This window comes from Phaethon lepturus, unplaced genomic scaffold (assembly GCF_000687285.1).
Source record: "Phaethon lepturus isolate BGI_N335 unplaced genomic scaffold, ASM68728v1 scaffold45410, whole genome shotgun sequence".
In the NCBI taxonomy this organism is placed as follows: Eukaryota; Metazoa; Chordata; class Aves; order Phaethontiformes; family Phaethontidae; genus Phaethon; species Phaethon lepturus.
The window spans coordinates 22,223-34,134 of NW_010510660.1; the positions used below are offsets into that span (position 1 = coordinate 22,223).

At 38.5% G+C, this 11,912-nt stretch overlaps 1 protein-coding gene across 1 annotated transcript in view; it reads right to left on the bottom strand.

Annotated features, from left to right (window-relative positions):
- The window catches only part of FGGY (FGGY carbohydrate kinase domain containing), a gene marked incomplete at its 5' end in the record, with an annotated part of 74,867 nt that overhangs the window by 21,740 nt on the left and 41,215 nt on the right, over positions 1–11,912 (bottom strand). The window contains 2 exons of the mRNA XM_010281444.1: positions 6,558–6,652; positions 9,976–10,096. Coding sequence (XP_010279746.1) covers positions 6,558–6,652; positions 9,976–10,096 — 216 coding nt within the window. The remainder of the gene's footprint in view (positions 1–6,557; positions 6,653–9,975; positions 10,097–11,912) is intronic.

Here is an 11,912-nt window from a genome sequence, read left to right on the forward strand (position 1 = left end):
AGGAAGGAATTAAAAAAAAAAAAAAAGCATTTAGATGAAGAGGGCAGACCCAGCCAATCCACTACTCAGAAAGTAAGAGCTGTTACCTAGCCTTGCCCAAAGATGGTCTCCACTAAACCTTGGGCTCAAACTCTACAAGTACAAAACTGGAGCTTTAAGAAAAGGAAAGCAAGATCACAGCACCTTAACACACTCCTTGTGTACAGCATGGTGCCTAAGAACAACCATCTCCTTCCTCTGCCTTTCCAAAATCCTCTGATTAAGGGAACCAGAGAAAAAAACCACATCGCAACATGGCAGGAAGGCCTTTACTAAAAGGTGCGTTAATTGGGTAAGGCAAGCCAACAAAATGATTAATTTGCTGCACTCCTTCAATATTATGTTTACCCAAGTTGATTATAGCACTTAATTACTAATTCACCCTGCTCAAAACAAGAGTGCTTTAAATTTTTAATGAGATGAGGGAAGGCAACATTCCCTAACTCAACAGGGAGAAGTCATTTTATTTCCTCTTTTCATTTCCCAAGTTATTACCATTTCTAAGGAAAAAAACTATCCCCTCCCTGATCTTTCACTCTGTTCTTGCTTTTGAAAATATGGAAATCAACAAGATGCTTGTGTTAATTTCAATCCATGACCTGACAGGTAATGCTTTGGAAGAGGAATAGAGGATCAGATCATCAACTGAAGCACGTCCATTGAAATAAGTGGTACAAAATTACACCAGAGACTGCCTGATCCAGAAATGGAAATAGCCTAATCCCCTCCAGTTCTGTCAGCAGAAATGCTGAATATGTCCCAGTGCTATTTATGGGTGTTCTTATGAAATGCTGGCTATTCACAATTGCCAGTTGGTCCATTACCAAGGTTGTGGACTAACTGTTGCACTAAAGAACTTCTTTACGTTCATGATAGTCTTTAACACTTTCATTGTCAAGAGGCGAAAACACTGCATATCACATGTTCTTCCTGGCTGATCTTTATAGAACTTGTGCTATCCATGGGTTTTGTTGTTTGATTTTATCCCACATGCTACACTACCCAACAACTTCCTTAGACAACTGAGAGGAGATGTCCATTAAATTAAGCGTAACCAAGGAGTGCACAAACAAAACGCTTCCAAGTTCCTTTAGTACAGACTTCTAAGTGAATCATTTCCCCTGCACCATTATAACTTCAAACCCCTGTCTGCAGTATATCCCCCTCATAGTTATGGCCTCTATGTCCATTATCCTGAAGGCGAGCCAGGTGACCTTGATCCACAAAGCTTCTAGGGCTGCTTCCAGGGATGCAAATTATACCTAAGGGGTACTTGACTTGCTTCAGCTGCTACTGCTCCTAAATAATTCAGCTAATCCACATTAGGTAATTACGTAACACCTCTTTCTATAGAATCTGGCTAACTTTTATGTACCTCCAATCTGCTTTATAAAAACAATGAAAAAACTTTTCCCTATCTTTTTGCAGGATATACCACCAACTTGCATAACCAAAACTAATAAAGAAAAGACTACACTGCACTTAAAAGTCAATTTTGTACCTCAAAAATCTTGTAGTCACATAGACTCTAATTTCTAGCTCAACATTTTACACCAAAGAATTATTACAGAAAGCTGATGACATAAATTTACCAGTATAACGTATTATAGTAAATCATAAGAAGTTTCTTCTCTTCCACATTGGCCAATAACAATGACCCACGTTAAGATAGCACATCCAAAATAAATCTGGTAATCTGGTTTCATACAGGTAATTTTATTAATTGCTTTAATATGCAATTAAGGAATAGTCAGTGGGCTGCAGGATTTTATAAGGCAATAATCCTGTTCCCTGATGTACAGCTTTGTCCCAAAGACTAGGTTATCCAAAAAAAGGAGCTGGATGACTGCCAAATCAAACAGCACCTTCTTCCCATTTTCAATTACATACAAGTGAGGCAGAGTAACGAGGATATGCTGGAAACTTTGACATTTATTTATTGAACATTTTTACTGAGAAGAAATTGCTGGCTTGCTAAACCGGAAACTATGTTTTTACTACAGAAACAATCACATAGAAAACTGGGATCCTGCTGCTCACCATGAAAAGAACGGCTAGAACCAATAAATTGACCCATCTAAGCCAGCAATGTTAAGGTTATTTCACTCAATGCAGCACATATTTCAAAAATCCAAAACTCAAAAATACAGTGTATATTTCAAAAATCCTCATGTCATATTATTTTACACAGCACTGTCTTCTTTGACTCAGCCAGGTTGTGTTACGGTTCATAGGCACAACAATCAAAATATAACAAAACCACTAAAAGAAAAAAGGTGTAGCATTTGTAGGGGCAAATGAAAAGATAACCCACATTGCAAGAAGAAATTTAGAAGATTTTCTCCCCTTTCTGGAGATTCTAGAGACTAAATAACCAAAAGATGAAATGGGGAAGAACTCACCACACTACATGTTCTTTTTTCTTTTGGGTAGACCAATTGTTTTCATTCAGTTTTACCACAGAGAAAAATGCAGAGAGAGTAAATGAAGAGGAAAATAGAGAAGTCAACATTCTTTGAAGCAACAACATATGGTGACCAGGCATGAGAGATGGAGGTTATAAATCTTTCCTTGCTAGAATTACCTAAAGATGAAATTGCAGCTTCAAGGGGTTGAGCTTTTAAAAACACACCAGAATCTAGCAAATTAACCTGCAGGGTTACAAATTTTGCAATAACTTTCATTTCCAACACTTCTTCACAAACTAAAAGTTTTGGTATTAATACAGATGTGGTCAATAGAAAGCATGAAAACCTTTGCTCCACAAATCACTCAGAATAAGAGTAAAAAGATAGGAGAATTAAGAATTAGAACAAAATATGCATCCTGCAAATACTTACTGCTGTATTATAGAAAGGGAAAGGAGACAGCGGGTTCATTGGTACTTGTTTCTTTGTGAGAAGAAACTTATTCAGGGATACCAAAGGATAGAGGAAAAGCTTTTTAGTTTTCCAGCCACTACGGCCAATTGCCCAAGAAAGTGAGGGGTGAGAATCCTATTGTCTCACATGTGCTTCTGACTGGGTTCATCACACAGTGGCACGTAGGTAAGCAAGTTGCCTGTCCTTGGAAAAACCATCCTCCAACGTGTCTCTGAAGCAGATGCTTCCCCATTTCCAAATCCCAATAATGAAATGCCACAGGACTAAGCATCAGGACAGTACAGGAGTATGAGAGTAACAGCAACCATCACAGCCACATACTTTATCTCTAAGGAAATACCACCCAATTCCAATGCATTTTGTAACCATTAAGCTAAAGCAAGCCTAACTCTAATTACTGTGTAAGGTTAGCATAGAGTTGGGTCTTCCCTAGATGACCCATCTTTTCTTTCCTCTGTTGAAAAGTGATGCCCTGGTAGATTTTGAGGATCTTGTCTGTGCATCTAGGTTTTCTGAGTGAAGAGCAGACTGCTGGAGCAGTGGCTCTGACTTGGCTGCCCCATGCCCAAACCCCCCACATTGACAGAATGCATGAGCAAGTCAACTCTAATACAAAATGCACATTACATCCCCAAAGCACCAGATTTAGCATGCAGACACAGGAACAGCCCCGCTCCATAGGCTCACCAGCTCCCTGAAGCATCACTCACTGTGCACATACTACACGGCACACATGCACATTCCCTGGCCGACGCTTGGCAGCCACTACTGCTATTGCTTATCACTAGTTGGTTTTACATGTCTGTTCAGCAGCCAGTCCTCTCGTCAGCAGAGCATGTTAAAGACGGACTACAATTATCAGAAGTGATTTTGAGGCATCTTGGCTTTGGGTGCTATTTCCAAGCTGTCCTGAAGATGCTTAATTTTTAGAAAATGGAGAACAGCCAGCTCACAAAAACCAGACAGCTTTTAAGCGTTTTGATTTTGACATTGAGTGGAAGTGTCCAAAAATCATTCTGAGAAATGTGATCAGCCACTGGGGCAAGTACAGTAAAAATTCCCCTTCAAACAACCATAGACATAAGGAAAGAGGTTATTGGTAAAAAACATACAATTTTCTTCTTTACTATTAGACTGAGCAGACAAAGAGCTTTGTAAAGCACAATAATTCAGCACAAACCATCTATTAGAGGACAAGTAATAACCTCTATCATTTGCAAAGACTGCAACAATGCTGAATGTTTGCACCAGCACCTCTAAGGAAGGTTTGTTTTGGAACATGTGGTAGAAAAATAAATGTAAGAGAAGGATATTGAACTGCAATGCTAGGTATGCATTTATGCCTCACCACCCCCAAGAAGACATTTATTCACTTTCTTGTTTCTTGTAGCTGAATTCTTTTAAAAATATTTTTACATAATCTAACATATTTGCTGCATGATACAACTGAAGTTGTCATAGGTGGCAACTCTTTAACGACAATCTTCTGAACACACACTAAGCCAAAACAGTTAGCGGGTGGTTTCTTCACACTGCTGAGATGTGGCATCCTGGATAGGATTCAGGGCCTCACCTGGCTCCCAGTGAACACCACAGGCAGTATGATGGAAAAAAACATGCTCAAAATGCCCAGTGGGAGGTATAATAGCAGTCGTTTCCAAACTACTATCCCCTTTTCTGTTTCAGACATATCCCAGGGAAACCCATGGGCTTGACCTGAAACTCAGCAAAACAAAAGGAAACTCCCCTGCTGACTAGCAAACCCCTTGGAACCAGACCTTACGCAAACAGCTGCTGAAGCACCGAAAACGGCAGTTTGGGAAACCAGACTCCTTATGCAGTGCTGAGGCACAGGACTGCAACTTGTATTTATTCTTTTTCTTTATGTACTGGTATTAACTTACTTGATTCAAGCAGAAATGGGAAGGGCTCATGAAGCCCAGCTCCTGACAGTCACAGGTAAACCCTTAGGAGAAGCTGCCTCCAGGAAGACCCACAGAACCTGCACTGTACTTATGACAAGCCAAAAACCATACGCGTAACCAAAGAGGCAGGTATCTCCTGACATATCATAACAGTAAAAGAGCAAACACTTTTTAAATTAAAAAGTCTGTGACATGGCTGGTTCATGGATCTAGTTTCTGATAAAGATTTCTGAAGGAGTGTGTTATGCAGGCTGACATATATGTACGTATGTATAAAATATACATATCTGTTCTAACATTATTGGACTTGCTTCTGAAATATTTTTATAGATAAGGGCAGGATTAAAAAATAAAGGTAAATGAATATGCAAAAATTATATAAAAACACATCACAGAAAATTTCACAGCATTAGATTTTTTCTAGTGAATGTCTTTATGAAGACAGACTTAATAAAATCAGTTGTGAGCTGTTCAGTTATTGTGTAGTAGTGGAAAACATCTTAAATTTGGAATGAAATAACTATGTATTTGAAGGCAGAAGATTAACAGAAGAGTAAGAATTAAATACGAAGTCCTGTCGCCAAAAGTTGCTACTGAAATTACATTTATCAAAACAAGTTCTCCTTATAAGCACTAGAATTATTAAATACAGATATATATATTATACCATGTATTTGTTGCAATGGGATTAATTTTAATGGAAAAATTCTTATGAAAGGAAACTGCTATTCCTGCTAGCCTACACAGCACTGTAGAATATTCACATTTGGAAAAATGCCAAACACGGCCCAGTTCTCCAGCTTATGTTGAGCTGTTCATTGATTCCAGTGGAACTCCATCAGTAAGTTGAGAAGCTGACCTCCCAATTCAGCAAATACATTTAGATAAGTTTTTGTGCAAAATTTCACCTACAAATACCTGTGCCTGATGTTATAAAGAAAAGTGCATCTAGGGACCATCCAGATAAATAATTTTGTCCAATTGGGTGCAATGTATTGTTTAGTGTCCCTGTGTGGTATGAGGAGAGGAGATGTCTTATACTAACTGGAATTGCCAGGTGGGAAAACAGATACGATTTTGGGCATTCAGATCCTTCTTCGGGTTTCTGTATACTACTCTTGTTTATATAAATGCAGCTAAGTCATGCTTTGGCTGATCCACTGAACTTAAAAGCCTGACTGCTACTTTTACAGCTGTTAATGGATTGAAATAACATGAACAAACATGAAGTTCCATCCTCATTATTAACTCTGCATTTACTGTGGGCAAGACAAGAGGTATAGGTGTGTCATTTTTTAGTGCATAAATAGTGCTATGTTGTTTCTTATGTTTAACATTCCTCAGTCTGAAGGAAAGGAAGTAGGACAAATATAACTGAGATGAAAGTGTGACCTTCTTGCAGGATCAGAGCCTTGCCAAATTCCCTTTTTTGTCTGTAAAATGACATGGCCTAACTTCATAGACAGCAGCTTCTACCTGCATGTTCCTACAGTCAAAAGACAAATACACCTAAATAACATACAGAGTTAAAAAGAGTGGAGAGAAAGCAATGCTGGCTCTTGTTCAGCTGTGCAGAAGGTACAAACTTTTCCACTTGAATTAAAGTCTATGCATGGTGCCAAATGTCAAACTGTAAAACGCATTAAAACTGAAAACAAACAAACAAACAAACAAAAAAAAAGCCAACAAAAAAACCCCAGGTACTGCATACCTGTATAGATGCAAAATCCCCAGAAGCACAAGCTCCAAGAATAGCAGCACCCACCAAAACAGACTCCACTTCTTTGGACAGGACAACAGGCTTGCCTATACAAGAAAAAGCCATGCCTCTGTTAGAAAGAATATAGCAGAGCTGCACAGGCAGCACAATAAATAGTTAAAGCAAAAAAGACAAAGCAAAAAAGACAAAAAGGACTTGAAAACCATGTTCACAACTCCATTCAGAGCTACAGTCTACTGTAGGTTAACATAAACCTCTGTGCTCTGTGGCTCCAGGCTGTAAGAAAAATGCAGAATTTAAATAAAAGAATTTCAGCAAGATATTAATGCAGAACATAAAACATACAAAGAACAACCCCCCAGATCTTTGACACTGGTTATTTATCTCAAAGGGCTTGCTATAAACCTGTTACCCACACCCTCCAAACCCACGTGCCTATTAAAAGTTGATCTCAAGGGGAAAACAGGGTGGTATCCTTTCTGTTTCTTTTGCGATGGACAAAAAAAAAAAAGATCCTTTGTGTTTGTTTTTAAATATATAGCCAAGAAAGCCAGTCTGGTTTGCTGGAAGACATGAAAATATGACTAGTAAACTTTTACAAGCTATGTATGAAATAATAAGAGAAATCTTGACTTCCAAATTGCGCAATACTCGAAAACAAGATTAAAACACTGGTCAAATAAACAAACAAACAAACTCAATATATATTCTGAAGTAAAATTAAAAATTATTGTTTCATCACCCATGGGTACTATAATGAATATACTTTCACACCAAGTTTTCTAAGACCTGTATTACTAGTGTAAAAACAGCAGGAAAAGAGACTAATAAATAAAAAACAGACTGCTTTCTTAATTGTCCTTAAAAATCTAAAACAATAGCGTAAGTTTAAACACTTTTCTAGCTGCACTTCAGATGCTTATCCTCACTAAGCCAAAAAAAATCTAATATTCCTACAGTATTTGGCATGTGTCTAAATTTCCATTACTGAGATAATTTCATTCAATGAATGATGATGATGCAAACACAGTGGTGGGAGGAGTGCTTCCTTCTGTGAATAGCCTCAATGATGTTATGCCTCAAAAAATGCTGCTCCTGAGAGCCAACTGTAAGACTAGAAGGAGCTGAAATTTGGAGGAAGATCTAAAGTAAGCCATGAACAACTCCTACACAGGAAAAGGCAAATACATACTGTTCAAAATGGGAAATAAAATTATTTATATATATATATATATATCAGAAACAAGTATTGATACAAAGCAAATGCACCTTGCACTCCAGCCATCCAGTTACATTATGCTAACTTTGCACTGTTCCACCAGTGTAAAGCTGCTCACAATGAATTTTCAAAGACATGCAGGTGCCACAGTGGTCTCTGCGCCATTTCTTCCCACAGTTAGCACAGGCAAAGCGACAGGGCAAGAAAGCGGATACAGTGAGACCTTGGTGTTTGATTGCTGGGATGACTACTAGCAGCGAACTGGTGCAATTACAGCATCCCTGAAATTTCTCTGACCAAACAAATCGACCTTAAAAACACTAAAGCAGGATCAGGCACCTGGGCATTCCTCCGGTTAGGATGGACCACAGCTCAGGACTTGGGTCAACTTGGAACAGATGCAGGCAATCTAAAACTCGAGCTTACAGCTACGTGGCTGTTTGCCAGCCATTGAAGCAGTAAGCAATTTTCAGTGTGCCCTAAAATTTACTGCACATTTCCCGCATCATCAGAATGAATACAGAATTCTTACCAGGCAAACAAAAAGATCAAGATACTTTTTAAGTGGCCTGTGAAATTATCTATTGGATGTCTGCATGGCTGAGTCATGGGCATTTGCAGCTAACAATAATATATTCAGATTTTTTTCTTTTCAGGAAAGAATGGGGGATTGATCCTGGAATGTTAGTTATTTTATCTGATAGGCTCTAATGAGTTCAACATAACCACGAGCATTTCAGCTAGATGAACTCTGACATCCCTTGTCAGTCACTGATTTTACAAATGGGGGAGAACTCCAGACTGCAAAAAGGCCTTTTTGTACTGAATTGCACTTGGCCATTAGTTACAGTCAAAGAACTTCTGATTACATTTTAATCAGAATACCTTTTCACAGATCTTTTATTTTACACATCATGAGCCAGAATCCCAACTCTACACATAGCTGAAATTCACCTAAAACATTTGAGTTATATAAGGAAAGACACAGACTTGACAACATCATTTTTCACAAACAGAAAGCATCACTTTGACTACAATGTATTTAGTGAATTTTAAGGTCAATAGGCATTATGCTTTTTGCTTCTCCATTTCGGTTTTCATCTCAGGTAAGTACATAAAGCATATTTTCATCTTCCCTCCTGCATCAAGGTTATGAAGTGTGGTTTGATGTTAGGGCAAGTCAGATCTCCAGACCAAATGCCCCAAATCTGAGCCTTAAACTTTATTCATGACAGCTCAACTGGTCTTAATTTGAAATATACCCAAAACACACATCATTCAAAGTTTCTCTGAAGTCCTTTACACTTAATTTTGTTATTTTTTCCACATTTTTTAAAGTATATTCAACTGACTCACAGGTGTGCTAAGATGTTCAACACACACTGGCTAAAGAGAGACCAAAAATACCACGCAAGCCTGAGACCTCCTCTTGTAATGAATCACGTACCCAGGACCTTCCACCCATCAGGAATTCTACACAACCAAATGGAACACCATGCAGGAAGCAAGGATACAGAAATTGTCCCCTAAACCGTATTAATGATACAGACATGGAAGTAATTCAGAAAAAAATTGTTCTCTGTGATGGATACAATGTCCAGCACAAGCAGGAAGTGTCAGGAGAAGTCCAAGAGAATTCAAATAGGGTGAAGCTAGTAGAGGTTTTAGTAAAACACATCTTATGCAAACCATACTTACAAAAGGTGCCAGGCACATTATCCTTGTCTAATTAACTTCTTGCAACCTGACTGAATGCAATCATTTCTACAGAATGTTTTGAATAATTTTTAAAAATCTGATAGTGAGAAATATCTCTGACATGTAATTTTTATATATTGGTTTTAAAAATTCCATGCAAAGTTTTTATATTTATACTATCACACGTTCTTAAAATAGCTGTAAGTCTAAGATCTGCAGATTGAAAATCATGCTGGAGGTTTCTCCAGAAGTCTGTTTTCTAACAATACAAAGTATGGAGCTTTGTTTGCACCTCATCTCTGCGTTATTCAAATGTCTTTATATTTCAGGAAATCCAGTCTTGCAGGAAGTAACATTTCATTACACACTTTTTGGCCAACCAGCAAAATACTGTTCTATATAAAGAGAGTATTTATTTTTCCAAAGACAAAGTATTTAGCCACCTAAAATAAAGTAGTTTACACTCTCTTCCCCACACTTCCTCTAACTTACCAGTAATGTCAGCGTGCATCTGCACAAAGAGAGGGTTCTTGCTCAGCCCACCGCACAGAAACAGCGTGTTGATATGATGCCCTGCAGCCTGCATAGTTTCCAAAATATGTCTTGTTCCTAACTTTAAAAAGGGGGAAAAAACCAAACAAGAAACCCAGATGAGCACAGGAGAGCAGCCACAGGAACAGATCTTAAAGCACAATTTGCTAAAAAGAATGACACTACTACCTGTCCCCACCAGCAACCTGAGGGCTGGGAACAGACCTGCCAGGGGTACAGCCTCTGCTTCGCCTCCAGCCAGTAACAGGCGTTGAAATTGAGAATGAGAAAAATCAAACAGATGGCACAAGGAATTGGAAACGGGCACAGCACAATGCAATAAACACCCTGGGGCTGGCTGAAGAAGTGAAGGTGACCCCATATACAATAACACAGGGAAACGGGGCTTACAGGGAAGTACCAACAAGGGTGAAGACTGGGATTACGAGAAGACACGGAAATGGGCACAAGGAAAAACTGACGGCAGTGACGAGCAGGTGTTTGTGACCAAGCGTGGCAGAGTACGGTAAAACATTTCCAGACCCAGAATTAAAACCTACATGGCAAAGACATCCCCACCAAAAACTTCTATTTACTTTGTGTAACAGCATCTGAAAATCGCTCTCAGAAAGAGATCTCAATTCTGAAGCCAAACAGCAAAACAGAACGAAGTAAAGGAGCAAATAAAAACCCGTATTTTCTGCCTGTTCAGCAAAAAGGAAAACCTGAAGAATTTTGTATTGGCTTAACTATTTCTCTTGGCCTTTGCCCTGTGCAAAATAAAATGTTCCGTTTCATGCCTGGATTAATCGAAACATCTAAAATGTAGGCATTTTTAAACTTTTCAGTTACAGTCTCCGTTCTGAGAAACTCAAATTAGAACAGCTCAGTGTTCCGCTTCACAAATGACGAAAGCAAATGCTTGGCCATTTTAAAAAAATCTTTTCTCTTTTTGTTTGCTTTGCTTGCCTCCAACTACTCACTGAAGTCAACCTTCTCCCTCTTTCCTCTTGGAAGAACATTTTCCGTTTCTTTGACAAATTATTTGTCCAGAAATAATTCCCAGCTCTTTATAATACCTTGGAAGTTAATTTTGAAGCTCTGACTTGACAAAATGCCCAATTGAAGCCAAACTTTTCCCCGAATTGACTCTTTGTAGGTAGATTTCCCACAAAACACAATCTGGTCAAAGTTTTTGCAAACAGCCGTTTAAGTTTTCTTTACGCTACGCTGCAAGTTCACTAAGAGGTCTGCAGCCTGCAATAAGCCTCTCTTCAAGTAAAAGCTACTGAAAATCGAAGCTAGCAGAGTTTCATCAGACTGGAGACGTTCACTATGAATGACTGGCACCATTCTGGATAGGCCTTCAAATATATTTTGGTTTTTCAGGCAAGCGGTTATGAGGAACTTTAGCAGCCGCAACACCAGCTGACTAAATCCATCGCTTCCCTATTGACACAGAGGGCTAATTTCCAAATCACACAGCCACAATTTTAATTATGGAAAAATAAACCGCTCTAAAAAAGAGTCTGTCTCCTCAGAACGGGCTTGACGGCCACAATTGTATCTCTGATCATGTTCTCATCCGTCTAACTGTTGCATCGCATTTTGCAATGAATAGTTAAAAGGATATTCTCTTTCGCTACTTCTGAAATTCAAATTTATTAACAACTTCTCTCACAACATACACATGTCAAAGACCCTGAGAAAGTACATGCTGTGAAAATTATTTTGTGTTTACCTGCCTGGAAAATTGTATTCACATAGCAATTTAAATTAAAGCCAGACTTATTTCACTGGGGGGGGAGGAACTAATTTAATCCTGGATTGGAGAAAATGCAAATTGAGGGGCTTCAAATGCAAATTTTATATAAAAAGAAAAAACCGTCTACTGCTGA